Raw genomic sequence first — 18,049 nt, 5'->3', positions numbered from 1 at the left:
TGCCTTTGGCACTGCTTACAAGACAAAGACAACTGAAAGAGCAGGCTGAATTTACTTTGCTGAAGATATGTTAGGACCTAAAGCTTGATTTAGTTTGTCTCTACTGTTTCTCTTAATGCTCAGCTCAATTTTGCAGTTTACTCTTGCACTCTTATAAATGAATATGCAGTAAGATGCTGACACAAGAGATTTTACCTAAGGTCACAGAATACTATGTTCTCCTGTGTATGTATGTTTTATCTTCTATGAAAAACAGTGCCTTGTCAAATATCAACAAAGCTTCTGATTGACATGGTTCAAGAATTTAGGCTTATTGGTGTTCTTTATTTCCTCTGCATATATTTCCACCCCTCTTTTTTTACCCACACGCTTCTCTATAAAAATGCTTGGAAATAAAACATTATACTTTTTTTTTTTTCCTAATCTTACTGCATTCTGCCTACTTCTACGGAAAAGAAATTAAAATATGCTTACCTTGCTATTGAAAGCAATCATTTTAGCAATAACAGTTTTATCAATAGCAGGAAACAATGTATTCCCAATAAACTTCATATCTTCTGCTGACAGTGGATCAACATACACCTGTAAAATCAAGAGAATTCAGAGTGTTTATGAAGCCAGAAATCTGTAAGACAGGATCATGATGTAGTTGAAACCAAACAAATAAGCTTGCCTGTGTAAATCTGTTGAGGAAGGACTTGGGGAGACCCTTCCTTCCACCTCCTTGTCTGTACGGATTCTGGCATCCAAAAATCTTAGTTGTCTTGTGCTGCACATGAAAATTCATTCCCAGTTCTGGAACGTAAATCTCAGCTCTGTGGTCAAAGCACGCATTAAGCCCCTCTAACACAGACTGAGAAGCCAGATTCAGCTGAGGAAGGAAAGAAAGATACAATGTTAATGCTCCACAAAACATTTTTGCATAATCTCTAGTCTAATAGTCTGGGATATATAGAAGGTAAAATTCCACTGCAATGCTGCTCTTGAACTAACACAAGTTATTACCACCAGCTAGACTGTTATTATACTGGAGCAACTAACACTTCCTTATGTTCACTTGTTATTTGTACTGTGTTTTTTCACTGTGATAACAAAACAATTCTCCATTGTAAAAACTGCATTTTCGAGATGTTTTTTCCTGAATTTATGTTCATGTGTTTGTGGCACTCAGAGCATTTTGTTTGTTTAAAATAAGGCAGTCTGAGCTATCTAATTACAGTGGTTGTTTGAAGTGGCATTCTTCTCAACAGGGGGAAAAAATGAGGTATACAAGGGGCTAAGGAACTGAAGGTTCTGCACTCTGCAGTAATTAGAATGCATATTCCCAAGAAGGCAGATCTGTGCACACACATGCTTGAAAGCACTTGCTACATGGTACATGAACAAACCTGCAGTGGCAGGAAAGCTTATACTGGCAAGATGGAACTCTTCTCCATCTCCATTAAATCAGTAACCAATGCAGTATATGAGTCCCCAGAAAAACACCTTCTATTTCAGTGAAATTATACCCATAAAGGGCATTTGTACTGAAATGTCTCTTGACACTCATCCCTAAAAATTTTCAAATGTAAATCAAACCTATCCTTGGTTTTCTGCAATAATTTAAGCTGGGATTCAGTCCTTGTTCTCTTGTCTCACCTAGACATCACCTGTCTCCAAGAAGGGACGTCATCAGCACTCAAAGGTATCTATTCCACAAGCCAAATCACCAAATTTGCTCTTCTAGAACATTCCATTTTATTTGTCCCCAAACCTGAATTTACCTCATCTAAGACAATCCAGTGTCCAGCCTTTAATGCTGCTAACAGTGGCCCATCACGCCAGGCAAATTCTCCTCCCTTCCCACCTTCCACAGGCAAGTCTGTCCCAAATAAGTCTGTCACATCCTTTGGGAGTAAAGAACAGAATGGGGGAGTTGAGGAACTAAAAAAATTAACAGACATTCATAAACAGCATGTGTTAACTTTACTTAACATTTTCTCCCTTCTCTTTTAATACCTACACTTTTAGGTGTAATTAAAAATTTTCAGCAATTGCAAAATGCTGAAAGCTTTTCCATTATAGGACTCCAGTGACCAGGTGCAAGATTTAACAACAAAAATGTAAATTGCAACAGAAAAGCTAAAAAGCCTTAAAACTGTTTTTGAGTAACACTGCAGAAGCCAAGAAAAACACAGCAGACAAGGATATGCATGGCTTCACCTGAAAAGAAAGGAATACCTGTTGAATTGGGATTCACTCACAGAAGCTTACTGCTCTGTATTCTGTATCCCATCCAGTTTTGAGACCATTGAGACCAAGAAAGAAAAACTGGCATTTTAGACACAGTGCCAAAGTTAAAGAGAACTGCACTTTAAAAGTTATACAAAGCTTCTACCCTGCCATAAACACCAAGTAATGAAGATAATATTTTATTCTACCGTTTGCTCAGACAGGTTGATTCGAACAAGACAGTTTCCTGAGGCTTTTGCCAGGGCAGCAACCAGGCTGGTCTTGCCCACTCCTGGTGAGCCCTCCAACAAAATAGGTTTGTTAAGCTGTAGGGCTCTTAACAGTCTCTGTGCATTCACTGCTGTAGTCCCAGCATTTAAAGCATAATCTGTCATGTTGTTCCTCTGAAGAACAGGGCCTAAAACAAAGGAAAGATAAACCAGAAAAAATTAAAGAATTAAAGAATGTTTATGCTGGAGGTGCTGACAGTGTGCCTCTGAATGAGCTCACTCAATGTAAATTGCTGATCTCAGTACAGCAAGCAGTGGAGATCCAGTTTGTATGCCATTCTCAAAGATGTGGCACATTCACTTTGTTGGACCCACAGCTGCATCTCAGCCCATCTCTACATATTTATACTGAATTGTGCAAAACAAGCATATGGACGTAAAATTTTTTTTGCCATGAAACCTCGATACCTTCTGGTTCATGACTTCAACTAGAGATCTATCCCTGAAAAAACATAAATGTGTTCTTGCACTTCAGTCATGTGGATCTAAACCTCAAAAGCACTCTTGAAAAATTGACACTGAGGGATACAATCCAGTCACGCTCCAGAATAACACATTAATCTGTTCCATACACTGCCAGTTCTGTGAAGGAACATCCCCTTAATTAAAAGTTTGCTTCTCCTTTACTGTTATTATGGCATACAGAGAGCACAGAGTTTGTCTGCCAAATTCCAGCCAGTACAGCTCCTTGGACATCACTCCCCCAAATGTGTAATACAGCAATGCTCATGTATATTAATCACCAATGCATCCTACACAAACTGATACCTCTTTACAAAGAGATGGCTCTTGTGAAGTAATCAGCAGAGGGGAGCTAAGCAATTTACAACAAAGCATTACTTTGTACAACTTTATGCATGACTAACACAATCCATGAATGCCAGAAAGTTCAAATATGAACAATACAACATGAGGAACACACAGGTCCATATGCTAAAAACTAACCAACAGAGTTAGAAAGCTCACAGTTATCACTTTTTAGTCCTGTTGTGGTATTTTAAGGAAAAGAAGCAGTGCTTTACTAGTTCCATTTGCATTTTTTTTTTGTCCTATGAGGAACTGAAATGCAGAGATTTCATGATTTTGCCAAAATTACAGCAAATCTTTGAGAGCCTAGAGCAAGGCATGGCATTAACCTCCATTCTGTTTAGCTTTGCACTCAGGACCCCTGCTTTCCATGCTTTGCACAAGGGCTAGGATGAGCTGCAGCTTTAGTTAGTGGAAGTTAACAGGCATTTTGAGCATGCCAATGTGACAGAAAATTGCAACTCAAAATTTAAAAAAAGCTTTATTACATCAAAAAAAGTATATGAAAATTAGTCCATTAACCATTAAGAAGTAGTGAAAAAAGGCAATGAACAGATGTGTCTTAATAAATGTGACTGAGCTGCAATCTAGACACTTGGAGGCAGAAAAGGGATTTTTCTAAAGCGTAAGAACCAATAAATTGTTCTATGATGGTTCAGGTATCCTACTCAGATTTAGTGAATAACAAACCTACTACAAATATAATCACAGAATAAATGTCCACCCACTCCCACAGTCTCTTGCCTCTTGGAATAAAAAATGGGTGAATTCCCACAGAGTTGTCCATCCATACAAACTCCTTTTCCTTTGTTCTGTCATAGATCTTTAGTTCATTCTTCTGATAATCAGTCAGCTCAAAGAATTGACTCATTTTCTCATGTAAGAATGTCAGGCATTTCTCTCGAGCTAATAAAGCCGTATCAGCTGAGCAGGATGTTGTACCTGTAATTAAGAAAGTTAAGTGTGCTTCAAAATGTAACTAGGCACATTCATCTGACGACAAGAAAACTCCACGTGCACACAAGTTTGTATTTTATTTTACTGTTTTCAGTGCTCCCAGTACTATTTACCATGGACAGATTGTTCTGTGAGCAACAGAACTAAGGATACCGTATTTCCAACCCCCTTTCTTCCTCTGCCACAATCACCCTGATCCCTTCCCATAGCACCCCCGCCCAGGCTTTCTTTTCTGGCATTACTTGTGCTTTCCACTTTTACTCTTCTCCCTTACTACTATTTATCAGCTGGGCCAGCAGCCAAACACACAAAGATGCATTCTCAGCTATGTGCATGGTACAGGCCAGCACAGACAGATGCTGACATGTGCAGTGGGAAACAGTATGTGCTCATGTGCTCAAGTACTGTATCAGCTCAGTAAAACCACGTCAACTCAATAAAAAACACAGGTTTTCTTAATTTGTGTGCTAGCCTTTGTAATATCATTATCCCTCTAATTTACCTCAGCTTGCTCTATTACTCAAACTCTTGCTTCCAAAACACAGAAGAGGCACAATGACGTACAAATGGAAGTGAAAATGTCTCCTAGAAGAGTCCCATGCTGCCCCAAAGCACTTTGTTTGCATTTGACTAAAAATATTAATACAAATACACACTTTAATATTTTCTGCTACCGAATGAGCACTGAAGACTTACCTGATCCTATTCCATCAATATACACCAAACATGCAGCATGGATAAAAGACATCCCTGGAGAAATGCTGAGGCGGCTACATCCCTTGGCAGAACTCGACTCATTCTCTGCCATGACATTCATAAAATTAACCCAGGCCAAGATGTCTCTCACACTGAGAATACACTGGCGACCAAACTCTTGATTAGTCAGCCATTCAACAAAGTCCATCATGAGTTCTGCTATGTCTGCCCCTAAAAAAAAAAAAAAACAAACAAACAAAAACCACCAAATAAATCTGAGTTACAATTTTTTTGGTCACATCTACTACACTGTTGTAAAAACATCTTCAAAGTAGGTACAGCTGCATGAGCAATGTGGGTGGGTACTCTACATCCTAGAAACAGAGTAAGACAAGAGAAAGCTCCTGCCTGAGCTGTTGTTACAGATCCTTTTAAATTCAGGTAACAAGACAGCATCACATGACTAAGACTAACAGTGAAGCTGCTGGCAGAAAGTGAAGTACCAGGTCCTTCAACACTCTATATTAAAACCAAGCTGGGACACTGAAGGGCTGGGGATAGTTCAGCTACCTAGATGGTGAAGTAAACACAGCCTTGAATTTACTTCTGGCTAGACATATAAGATACACAACGAAGGAAGAATGAAGTCCAGAATGTATCACAATGTCCTCAGGGAGAAATGCAGCAGAAAAAGGGTGACAGTGGTGTACCTTCTGAGGAAAGGTTGGCAGCCTCCAAAATTCCTTATTTTCTTATCAACACACAGAAATACCTACCCTTGTGGTTGATTGCACCCAGAGACAATCCTGGCTGAAGATTGTGTTTTACAATCTGTATCAAATCATCGCGGCCATTGCTCTGTGGACACCATATTTCTGTAAATCTGTTGCGCAGCGCAGGGGAAAGCTGCAAACAAGCAGGGTGACAGATCAATTAAAGATTCATTACAACATCTTCCCTAAAGGCCAGTTAACAACAGCCTTGTAGGCACTGTACTTGTAAACAGTAAATAAAGTGAACAAGACAGATATTTCCTTCTAATTTTGACAGGGACACTTTGTAAGAAAATCTTTGAAATAAGAAGGATTTTAAGACTTCTAGTAGTGGCATCAATGCAGGAAATGGGTGGTAAAGAAAGCTCAAAAGCATATGGGAAAAAGCTGAGCTGGCTTCCAAACACCAAAGCTCCATTTCATTTTAGGACACCGTGTATCAAACAATGGCTATGTAATCTCCCTTGGCTTACAGAGGCAAACCACCACACAGAAATTTGCCTTTAATTACAACTTGTTTCTCTAATTCCTCTCTTCCTTGACTGAATTGGTCAAACAAAAATTAGTAGCACAAATGCAATCCAGAGAATACATCCTTTTGAAACACATGGCTTCAATGAGTGGTTCTTTACTTCAGAAACCACTTTAAATGCAGTACCCATCTTAAGCAGAAGAGCTTCTGGTTCTTTTTTATAAAACTAGCTTCCAACACTGCTTAAAAGTTGTAGGGTTTTGTTGTCTTTTGGGTCTTTTTAAACATGTTTTAAATCACTTAATTCTCAACTTCAGAAACAATTTTTTTCATTTAATGAAAAAGCTTTTTTGGGATGTGATGTTTATTATTCACTAAGAAATACAAGAAGACTATCACCTTCTGAATAGCATTAGGGAGAAAAATCTGCTATGTAACTTTGTACTACCCCAGAGAGCTGGATTTACTTGCTTCACAAGTCACAGTTCCTGTACTTGAACATTCTATATATCAAGCCTAATTAGGGTATTTAGAGGCCTGAAACTTCCTTTGACATTTTTCTGAGTATTCATTTATAATGCCAAAGTGACAACCCACAGCAGTGGCAGAAAAGAGATTCACCCCAATCCTCCTTTAGAGCGATGAAGCAGATGCCAACTAGAAAGCACTGGATGCCACAACTGGCATGATGCATTTCTGCACTGCACCTTCAACCACTTAGTGGTCAGTATGACCAGAAGATGCATGCTGTATTCCCAGATGTTTTGGCATTTACCTCTTTTTTCCCAAAGTCACCTCCTGGGTTCATGGTTGCAAGGATACGGAATTTCTTTCCTGCAACTAACAGTTCTACTTCATTCTCCTCATCATCTTGGCCACCTTTTTCAGCAAGTACCAATGTCTTTTCAGCTTCAAGAACACTAGAGAGAAGGTAAAAAAAAATATTGCTTAAATTTTGCTCCACACTTCAAAAGATCACTTAAAAATTAAAATAATACTAATTGGCCTGGATAAACTTTTCTTTACCCAATATAATGGGTAACAGAATATACTAAAATGAGGGATACTGCTGCAAACAGATAATGAAGTTGAATTTGTATTTTAGTTGTTCTGGAGTTTTCTTTTACACACACACACAAAACAGGGGAATAACTAGAGTTTGTTCCTGGGATTTTACAAGGTACATAATTTCAAGAGCTCACTGGCAGGCTGAAAACATTAATACTGCAGATGGTAAGCCAGAGATTTTACTTTCAAGTTTTACTTGTACCATTGTCCTTTTCAGCAAGAGAGCAGCTCACCTAAGCCAGGTAACAAAAATGCCTACAAGAAGTCAGATTTACCCCACTCATGTTTGGATAATGAACAGACACAGTGAGAATGCTTAGGACTACCACATTTCAGACATACCTGTTAAGCCGCTCTAGTACAGAATCATCAGCTAAAGAAATCTCATCAAGGAGGAAAAAACCCTCCTCCTTCATTGCTAAAACAAGAGGTCCATCACACCACTCAAAGAGTCTAGAACCATCAGATTCCTCCTAAGGAATGGAAAAGAAAGTGAGAAGTGGTAACTGCTACTTTTTTCTTCCTTGGTCACCCCATCCAAGCTATTACTGGTGCAAGACAAACCTGCTCCTTGGACCTCTGCCTGACTGGTCGCAGCCCTCCTAGGAAGTCTGATGTCTCCATGTGCAGGTGGCAATTCACTGAGTACAGCTTCTGATTTGCTAATGCTGCAAAGATCTGACAAATTGTGGTTTTACCACACCTGCAACCAAGTAATTTAATTAAAAAGGATGAATTAAAAAAATAAGCAAAACCAAACAGCCAGTTCACTTTGGACAAGATTCATACTTTCATTGAAGAGCTATGAGGCAAAGGCCCAATGCAAATTTTCTCCTGCTTCTTTCCTTGAAAGAAATGTATACAAAATGAAGCCATTTTTGGCACAACTGTTGCTGACTTGCACAAGAGGCCTTTAATTAAATTTAAATCAATACCTGCATTGATGGATTTCTGCATGTTCAAAGTCAAGTTTATTTCAGCTTGCCGTTACAGATACTCAACCAGTCTAACATTTTACTGAACTGGAAATGCTACATGTCTAGACCAAGCCTAAGTCTGAGGGAATAAACTGCTGAGTATCTAGTTTTCATTTACTACCCAAGTAAATTTTCCTTCTCTCTTTTCTTGCATTTTTCTTTCCTTCTCTTCCATAAAAATTTACTCTACAAATTTATAACTAGCACAAGAGCAGACAGTATCTACTTCCACAACCTCCACTACAGCATATGAAGTGGAGAAGTGGTAGCAAGTCTATATTCAAGCTCATAAAACCTGCAAATTGAATGTACTCTCAAAGAGAAAAATGTCACAATACCCCAAAAGCAGCCCCTCCTGTGAGGCACAGTGAGATTCTACAGGGCACCTTGTCAGTTGGGGACAGAAGTCAGTTCACTTTCATTTTACTACTGTTATGTAACTTCTGTGTAGTTACACAATGAAGACAAACCCATCAAAAACACAGGTTAAATGAGATGCATCTGCTTCCACTCAAAAAGGAACTGTGAAAAACAGCAGCTGCAAGGCTACCATGAGACAGACTCAAATCAAAAGACCCCAGATCAAAGCAGCACAGAAGTCCACATAATCATTTCGTCTCAGCAGCTGGTACAGCACTACCAAGAGCATCATAAAAGGTAAAGTTACCCAGTGTCTCCCACCAGCAGTACTGGTTCACCAAACTCCAGTGCTCGTCCCACCAAAATGGCAAGTCTCCTCATCCCTTGAGTCCAGACAACATGGCTAAAATCTCTGTCCATCACTGACATCCACGTGGAAGACTTAGCTGCACAACACAAAGCAATCCATCAGCTTCAGTCACATCTATAGGTTTACCAGTGGGGTCCCCTCTAGGAAACTCACCCAGTAGCTTTTTGACACTTTCCCCTGAGAAGAGAGACTCAGGATAGATTTTTTTCTTGAAGTGTTTTTCAATGACATTTTGAATAACATCCACCTCCTCCTGTTTCCTGACTCTGCCCGCCAGAAGCAAAAAACCTACAAAACAGAGGAAGAGAGAAAGCAATTACTACCTGGGTAATCAGCAACAAAAACTTACACTTAAGAAGTGGGGACTGGAAAGCAACTCTACAGACACTTAGAAAAGCTGGGGCAGCAGAGCTCACCATCATTTGCTAAGTGCTGAAGCCAGTCATACTCCTTCTGCAGCTGCTCTGCCAACCTGTACCTCTCAGCCCAGCGGAACAGGTCCCGCAGGGTAATGAATCCGTGCTTCCCAGCAAACACCGTGGAACCTCTGCGGTAAGACTGCCACAAGAACAAAATGTGAGGTATTTTTTCATCAACCTGTCCAAATACTTCAGGCAAAGCTAATCGTCCCTCTCTGCAGTGACATTGCAACAAGAAAATTCTACTAATAACTACAAAAAAAAGTCCAGCAGAGACACAACATCTAAACACTAACTCCTTTTAGGCAGGTATTTGATTAGAACCAGGAACTAAATAATTTAGATCATGATAATTTAAAAAAACAAACAAACAACTAAGAATAAAATAGGTACCTGGAATAAAACAAAATCCAGCTTGTGCTGCAGTAATTGCTTTTAAATACAAGGTAGTTTTAGCTACATACAAAGTGACAAATGTCTGTTGAATATGTGAGTATCCAAACATATCCAAAATTGCTGCTGAAAAATAATACTAAATTTCACATGACCCAAAAACCCCTACAAATCCAATACTGTGCTTCTGCTCCAGGGCAATTCTACACATTAAATCCCAAGGTGTCTAGTTTTTTGGTTTGTCCTGTGGGTTTTGGGTGTTTAAGTTTTTTTTGCTCCTAGCTTTCTCTAAAATCTGGCATCACCTTCCCTAGTCTTAATCTTAACCACCGAAAATTAGTATCTTGGTGGGTTCTCTCCATGGCTCAGGATTTTAAATATCCTTCAGCCAACAATATCTCCCCCTTGAAGGAACTTGTATTACTTTGTGCATGTTATTTTGAAGCATGTTTGCATTTCTTATGCTAACAGAAAAAAGACTCTCATACTTGCAGGTCTAACATGACTTTGACAAGCTTGCTGCAGTAAGAAGGTGGCAAACTGCATCGCTTGTGAAGGATGGTTTCCAGTTCAGAACTTGGCAGTTCATCAAAATGCAGCTCCACAAAACGATTTCTGAAGGCTCTGGACAAAACCTAAAATATGAGACCACACTACTGTTTGAACTTTTTTCTTTGATATTGCTCATAGATGTTCCCCTACACATCCAAAGGAAACAAGGATAGTGTCATAGCATACAAATTAACACATACACACCAACACTGAAACAAAGCATAAGAGACAGTCTGGATGAGGACAAAAGCTTTAAAATGGACTGGGTCTTTTAAGGGCATAGGCAGCTAAGCGTGACAAAGCCACAAGCTCACTCTCTCTACAGTGGGAGTATTGGAAGTGTAAAAGTGATAAAACTTTTAGGCTGAGACAGCTTCATAGGTAAAGTAAAAGGTGCATGTGCAAGCAAAGCAAAATTAGCAATTCATTCATCACTTCACATCAACAGGCAGGTACTCAACCACCTCCAGGAAGTAAGGGCTTCATCACACACTAGAGTTACTTAGGGAAACAAACACTGAACTCCCCTTCTTCCTCCCTCTCCCCCAGTTCTGACTGCTGAGCACAGTGTCATATGACATGGAACATCCCTTTGGGCATTGGGGTCAGCTGTCCCAGCTGTGTCCCCTCACAGCTTCTCGTGCACCCCCCACCTACTCCATAACTACATGGGGCAGTGTGAGAACACAGAAGGCCTTGAATCTGTGCGAGCTTTGTCCAGCAATAATTAAGACATCCCTGTGCTATCAACACTGTTTTGATCACAAATCCAAAGCCCAGCACCATACCAGTCACCATGAAGAAAGTGATCTATTCCAGACAAAAAACTGCACAAAATGGACTTCTACAGCCTAAGTAGCATCTCTTTTCCAGTGCTCTTGGACAAGAAATGCTGATTCAAGTATAATATACGTGAACCCTGGTTCACTAAATCACTTAAATCTCAACTACCTAAAATTACTTAGAAATTCTGTATATCCATGAAACAAGCAATTCACTAAACAGAGCCAGCCTCAACTCTCTTCCTCTTGAGAGATTAATCATGCTACACATCAAAACATTTTCACATCACACTTTATGTATGAAGAGACATGAACTCCCCAAAGTCTTAGCTATCCAAAAGGAACAGATCATACAGACCTTTCTGCCACCATAGAGACCTGGGGGGTTCTGTGTGGCAAACAGCATGAAGCGAGGGTGAGCTTTGACAACCTCCTGAGTCTCAGTAATGAACAGCTCTCTGTTATCATCCAACAAGCGGTTGAGAGCCTCCAGAACATCAGTGGGAGCCAAATTCAACTCATCTAGAACGATCCAGTAGCCCTTTCTCATTGCATCTATGAGAACGCCTTGGGGGGAACAGAAAAATGCCTCGTTAAAAATCTTATAAAGCAAATCTAAAAGAAGCATCCACTGACATACTTTGAGCAACTAATTTCATTCAGGATGAACACTAAGGAAGCGACAGCATTGTTTAAATTGTTGGCTTATCATCTTTAGGTCCCATGGGACAAGCATGATGAGACACTCATGAACTTTTCAGAATTCACTGAAAATTACACAAGTGATTATCAATAAAGTGCAACTACTAACTTTATGACAGGTCATCTCTCCATTGTAATAAACCAGACAAGTTAATCAGACAAGGGAAAAAAAACCCAGGCACCAAAATGAGACAGGAATTTGGAGTATATAGAACATGCTCACTTACCTTCCTTAAATACCAACTTTCCAGAGGCATCTGATGTGTAACAGCCAATATATTCTTGGATATCAGTATGCTCATGGTTGTTAATCCTTACACAGTGATTCCCAGTAGCAGCAGCCAACCAGCGAATTAAACTGGTTTTACCAACAGAGGTCTCTCCTTGAATCAGTACCGGATGAGTCCTAAAAGCCATGACCAAAACAGTGGGTTAGAATCATGAACCATGACTTTTTTCACACACAAGATGTGAACATTGTTAAATCACACTATCAAAACACCACCACTTAACTCCTTTGGGGTATCCAAGATCACACAAAACAGGGAAATACAAATATCTTTACTCCCAAGTGCTAACAGCTAGCCATGAAGTTTTCTTTTCAGTGTGAAATCAGCAGGTTATTCTAACTGCAAGTTTCTAGATCAGAATTTAAATAAAACTGGGTATGGCAGTAAGATGGTTTAAGGAAACAAAAACACACGTATAAATTTCAAGTTACTCTATAATGAAAAGTTAACTGTAAAGTAGAAGGAAAATAGACATTATTCATCCAAACAATAAAGATTACAGGGACACCAACAACTCAAGGCCAAAACAAACATATTTACCTTATTTTTTTAAATTAAGAAGTTAAAACACTTACCCTGCAGACACAACCCTGACAATGTCTTTCAGATTAAGCTTAACTGAAGAGGTGAGCACATAACTCTCATCTACTGCAGGTTCTTTGTCCCCAGCTGAAATCCAGTAGCCTTCTATAAGTATAAAACTCCCTCCTTTAGGTTTTGGCATTTGCTAAGGAGACATGACAGAAATAACATATGATACAGATGGGTTTCAATTTGCTAGTGAAACAACTACTGTTACATCACTGCTACATATTCTCTAAAGTAATTTTAGATTAATCCCTGAGCACTCCTGCAGTAAACACTGTCCCCTTCTTACAGAAGGCAAATTACAGGAAAAACCTGACCAGATTATTTCAGGGTCATGAAGCAGGAATCTTTGCCAGTGGCATGAAGATAAAAATGTCTCAAGAGTCTTAGCACTGAATTTTGAAGGGCATTTACAAGCAGGAACTTTGCTTTAATCTTTTTTATATATTTGTACACATTTTCCAGTTTGAAAGGGTTTACTTTGAAACAAATACCCATCTCTTTAACTGGCTTCCCCATCCCCCATGCAAACTCATGCTGGGTTCCCAGCACTAGTGACATTCTTCCTTTCTCTTAAGAGACAAAGCACAGATGCCTCCTCATATCCATATGTTTTGCATTCAGAGCCTAAAAATATAAAGCCTGAGAAAGCTCCTCCAAAGTCTGTGAAAGCTTTACAGTTGGAACCACTGCATTGAGCTGCCCACACTCCATAGTGCTTTAGTTATTCGGGCTTCCATATTTTTTTAAATTAACAAATAAACCAGCTAACATATCAACATTCAAGCAAAGTAAAAAACTACAAAAGAATGGCGTTAATTTTTTCCACTTCTTAACTTCGTAGAATGAAAAACAGAATTGCAAGAATGAAATGTAGAGGAAAAAACGAGGGAAGACAACTCAAAATAAATTCTACTTTAAATAAGACAGCTCTTCATAATCTTAGTTGCCTACCTGCTTGAGAAGGCTTTTGATGTTGCCAGAGATTATATGCTGGCATATTAGCTTTTGAACCAGCGGGTGGGAACTTCTGTCAAGCTGTGTCAGGAAACTCAAACAGAAGCCCTAAAAAGAAGAATTCTTTTCAGTGATAAACATGAAAAATAAGGAAAAACCATACAGATTAAAGAACCATTTCTGTTCAATACTGAACTTAGAGAAGATTATCCTTTACCCAAACAAACTCTGCATCAAATACACACTGAAACAAATGCCAGCCCAGGTAATCACCTCATACAGGGAGCGTGCTATGCTGCCACATGGATTAGATGCTGCAAATCTCAATGCCCTGCACAGGGTACGGAGACTGTAGTGAGGTCTGTGGCCAGTTCCATCCACCAACTTTGTTTCTGCTTCCTTTCTCACAGACAAATAAAAGCTGCAAAAATAAAGTTACATAGAGCTGTTACTGATCAGACCATTGCTTCAAGGAATCAAACCCCAAGTGCAAACACTTCAGTTTATCCCCAGCTGTTACTTCTCTCAAAAGCTCCAGGTTATGAAAGCCATGCCAAGCTCTGCCATCTGTACAGTCACTGAAGCACAGCAACAGAGTATTTTTAGAGGCATATTTTTGACAGAGCTTGATCTACAGAGAGTGATTATAAACTCCAACGATTCTAAACATGAGATAGCTCACCTTACACTAGGGGAAAGAAAGGTAACTCTAGACAAACACACAAGACTTTCCTCAGAATTATCTACAGAAGCAAACTATTGTAGTCTCTCAGACGTGAAAGAGGACTGAAACAACAATGCCATTTAACTGGTGCCACCAAGAAAACAATACTGAATTTAAAAAAATTAAAATCTCCTTCCCACAAATACAGAAACCTGCAGAATTAAGATGATGGATGTTTATACTCTTCTGTTTCCTATAGCTATGCCAACTGCTGCATGGGGAGCATTATAGTGTTTCCCAAAGCAGTCTAACCACAGACTAGCATCACATACTTACTTTCTGTGACTTCATCTTGATTTCATCAAGAATTTAAAAAGATTACAGTCCACTTACTTCACAATTCCTTGTAATGTATTTTTGTTCACATTCAAGCTTCTCAGATAATCCATTATAAGAATTTGCAAGTCTCCTTCATTTCTCAATTCTTCTACATAAAGTTCAGTAAACCTGCAAGAATCAAATCAATCTGTAACACTTAAGGCACCTGACCATATGGAAAAATTATGTTTTACATAAACCTCATGGCATATAACATTTTAAATTTTTTAAGTAACAGAAAAGTAACATTGCTAAAGCTGCAGACTATAGATTGCCAAACCTACAGACTGACTCAAGAACCAGAGCAGTTAAAAAAGAAGGTATTACTAATACTTTCAAGTAACTTATCTGAGTTAGTTTAACATCTTAGACTGAGAGTGAACAGTGTGACTTAAATTACAATTTTAAACAATGCAATAGATACTCAAATATTACAGCCTAAACAATGAAGTACTGACACAGCAGTAGGTATTTTTGACAAACAGAAATATAAATTCATTTAAACTTAGCAAGTTATGCTGAAGTCTCTTTTCTTCTGTATTACACTCATTTCCTTTTCTTTCACTATTCTGCAAGAGAGCCAATAGCAATAAAACCTTGCTTTGCCACTAATAACTACAAATTACTAGTTACACATCGCTGGTGCATCTCTAGAGTCTTGCCCAGTGTTCATGAATCTGGGAAGGGGCTACACATGCAACTTTTGGCACTCATGAGGGAAACTGCATCAAGAAGGAGATGTGTGCATACAGGAATAGGTTAACGGTACTGAAGAATGGATTTGCCACAATTCCAACTGCCTTGCCACAGCTTATATGCTTTGAGACCACACATCAAATATTTTGAGTATCACACATCTGTGCCACCATGCAAACCACCTTCCTTTTGAGTGGACAAGACTGGACATGCAGCTTTTTGCAAGGATCATCACCACTTCTGAGTTAAGAGAAAGGCTGCTAAACTGACACCAAGCACTTACCTGTCTTTATTACTCTCATCAGCAACATAAGCTGCTGCAGTAGCATTCCCAGGTGCTGACAGCTTAAATGTGAGGAACAATAATTTCCTGCTCCCAATGACAACACTCTACACTACTGATAGATCATTGACTCATGGCTCAGCTACTTCTAAGTATTCTGCTGACTCTATTTCATGAAAAACCTTCCCTATACATCTCTTACAGGTAGTAAATTTGAGTTCATACTTGCATCCTCAGGCTTCAGATAAAGCATTCTTCACTGGTCAACTCCTGAAACTAATTAAACTCTGAAAAAGACGGTGACTATTTTACCCCAGAATCATTATTTCCATTTCCTACCTGTTTCTTATTCCTAGAGGAAGATTTCTCTTTCCAACATCTGTAGCTGGATTCATGCACGCAAACAAGCGAAAATCGGGGTGACGGACAAGAGGCTCTAAAGCAAAACAGAAATAAAAGACAAAGTTCATGACAAACACAGGATATTTATATGTTAAATACAGTGTATTTTATCTAAGGAGACTTTCTATTGCTGCACTACTACATTTCCTTAAAAATGCCAGCATCAAGAATTTTCAGAGAATAGTCCTATGTGATTTTAAGTACCTGCATCTTCACAACAGCCACGGGCAAGTAAAACCCTGACTTTTTTGTGTGTAGTAGTATGTTGTAACAACACAAAACATTTAAAAAATTATGTCAGCCCTAAACTTGGAACTCCTTTTGTCTCTTTCAGAACAATAGCCAGTGTTTCCCTCAGCCAGGAAGAAAATCCAGCCTGGGATGTGCACACAACATTTGCCTCTCTCTGTAGCTCTTGAGAGCATCATTCAGCAGCTGCATATTTTTATCTTAACATCTGTAAAAGCAGTTAACTTTCTACACAGCAGTGCCCATAGTGCTGTTGAGAACACACCAGTGTTGTGGACCTCTTGCAAAGAAGTATGAAATCTACAAAGAACACATTGCCCTCCTGTGCACACATTCATTTTAATGGTAAATGATCTCAACTTACTTTCAACTACACAGGATTGGGAACTCATCTGAGTACCAAAATACAGCATAAGCAAGCACAGAAATAGTACCTGTGTCTCCTCTGTCTAGTAACACCAGTGACCCAGATGATCCTTCCAATAAACCACTCAGGCACTCCAAAGTCTCTGCTGCAGCCAAGTTAATCTCATCCAATAAAACCCACTCTCCTTTTTTTACTGCTTGTGCCAGAGTACCCTGAAAGCAAGCTCAATTTGTTAATCATGTTGCCAGGAATGAAGTGTCAACTGAAGCATTCAGATACTGGAATTACTTGGTGTGCAATCTACAGCCTGATTAGACAAATGGCAACTCCAGACCTTTACAGCAGTAGCAGTTTTACTGCTCTCTCTCAATAACAGCAGTCATTTTGCCAGTCACAGAAGTCAAACAGTTACCATACCATTGTATCAATTACCAGTTAGATTGGCTCAAATGCAACAGATTTAAGATTCCTTACTGGTGCAATCTAGCACTGTGGTACATATGTATCACTAACACCAGATGAAAATAAAGTTAATACAAAGAAATGCAAAAACACAAGCAGTATTATGCTCCTAAGGAATCTGTACCCTATTAATTAAAGCTATACTTAAGTCAGAGGTTCTCCAACTACTCACAAATACACTTTTTTATAGAGGACTGGTCAACATCTCACACACTTTACATGAAATTTGAGAGAATATATTCAGATTATCAGGGGGACAATAAACAAGCACAAATAAACCTCATGGTTTCTCATAATCTCACTTAATGTCACCAAAACATATTACGTGTTTGAAACATTTAGAAAAATCACTTCTAGATAAACAGCACAGATTCTTAATATTAAATCCTTCACAGGAATCCCTAAAAGCAAGACCTACTGATCAGGAAGTTTTTTCTAATCTCCCAGAGCCAAAAAGAAGATATGACACACTGATATTTTTATCATATCTGTCCTAATTCCTGTTATACAGCACAGAATTAATGTGCTCCCACAAACCAGTCTCCCACTGCCCATCTCACCACTGCTTCCTTTAATCTGCATGCTTGATTTCACAGTAATCATGGCATACGTTTTATTTCACAGCAAGGTCCTTGCCAGGAAACAATGTATATAATACTGATTGAAAAGTCTTTTAAATACTTCTCCTTATTCCTCCTAGTATCAAAATGCAAATATCCAAATACCTCAACAAATGCAAACAGAAGGGCATTTTCTGTCATTTTCATCTGTTGATGAGCGTGATTCAGTTTAAGACCAAATGCCTCCCACTTTTCCTTCAATGGTAAGCCTGCAAGAAAAAGAAATTTAAGTTTGTACCATCAGAATAGCACAAAAAATGTTAG

General features: G+C 38.9%; 1 protein-coding gene across 1 annotated transcript in view; it reads right to left on the bottom strand.

The window, feature by feature from the left end:
- The window catches only part of MDN1 (midasin AAA ATPase 1), a 93,466-nt gene that overhangs the window by 51,087 nt on the left and 24,330 nt on the right, over positions 1-18,049 (bottom strand). The window contains exons 17-39 of the mRNA XM_041412325.1: positions 17,891-17,994; positions 16,771-16,915; positions 16,025-16,121; positions 14,722-14,835; positions 13,938-14,085; positions 13,662-13,772; positions 12,695-12,846; positions 12,057-12,235; positions 11,486-11,694; positions 10,282-10,428; positions 9,398-9,539; positions 9,135-9,269; positions 8,919-9,057; positions 7,839-7,977; positions 7,617-7,747; positions 6,982-7,126; positions 5,738-5,867; positions 4,962-5,192; positions 4,053-4,250; positions 2,421-2,629; positions 1,764-1,886; positions 674-871; positions 475-582 (exon numbers count right to left, since the gene is read on the bottom strand). Of these exons, the coding sequence (XP_041268259.1) occupies positions 475-582; positions 674-871; positions 1,764-1,886; positions 2,421-2,629; positions 4,053-4,250; positions 4,962-5,192; positions 5,738-5,867; positions 6,982-7,126; positions 7,617-7,747; positions 7,839-7,977; positions 8,919-9,057; positions 9,135-9,269; positions 9,398-9,539; positions 10,282-10,428; positions 11,486-11,694; positions 12,057-12,235; positions 12,695-12,846; positions 13,662-13,772; positions 13,938-14,085; positions 14,722-14,835; positions 16,025-16,121; positions 16,771-16,915; positions 17,891-17,994 (3,434 nt within the window). The remainder of the gene's footprint in view (positions 1-474; positions 583-673; positions 872-1,763; positions 1,887-2,420; positions 2,630-4,052; positions 4,251-4,961; positions 5,193-5,737; positions 5,868-6,981; positions 7,127-7,616; positions 7,748-7,838; positions 7,978-8,918; positions 9,058-9,134; positions 9,270-9,397; positions 9,540-10,281; positions 10,429-11,485; positions 11,695-12,056; positions 12,236-12,694; positions 12,847-13,661; positions 13,773-13,937; positions 14,086-14,721; positions 14,836-16,024; positions 16,122-16,770; positions 16,916-17,890; positions 17,995-18,049) is intronic.

This window comes from Onychostruthus taczanowskii, unplaced genomic scaffold (genome assembly GCF_017590055.1).
Source record: "Onychostruthus taczanowskii isolate IOZ18803 unplaced genomic scaffold, ASM1759005v1 scaffold39, whole genome shotgun sequence".
Lineage (NCBI taxonomy): Eukaryota > Metazoa > Chordata > Aves > Passeriformes > Passeridae > Onychostruthus > Onychostruthus taczanowskii.
The sequence above is the reverse complement of the archived record's forward strand: the minus strand, read 5'-3'. Positions and strand labels throughout refer to the sequence as shown.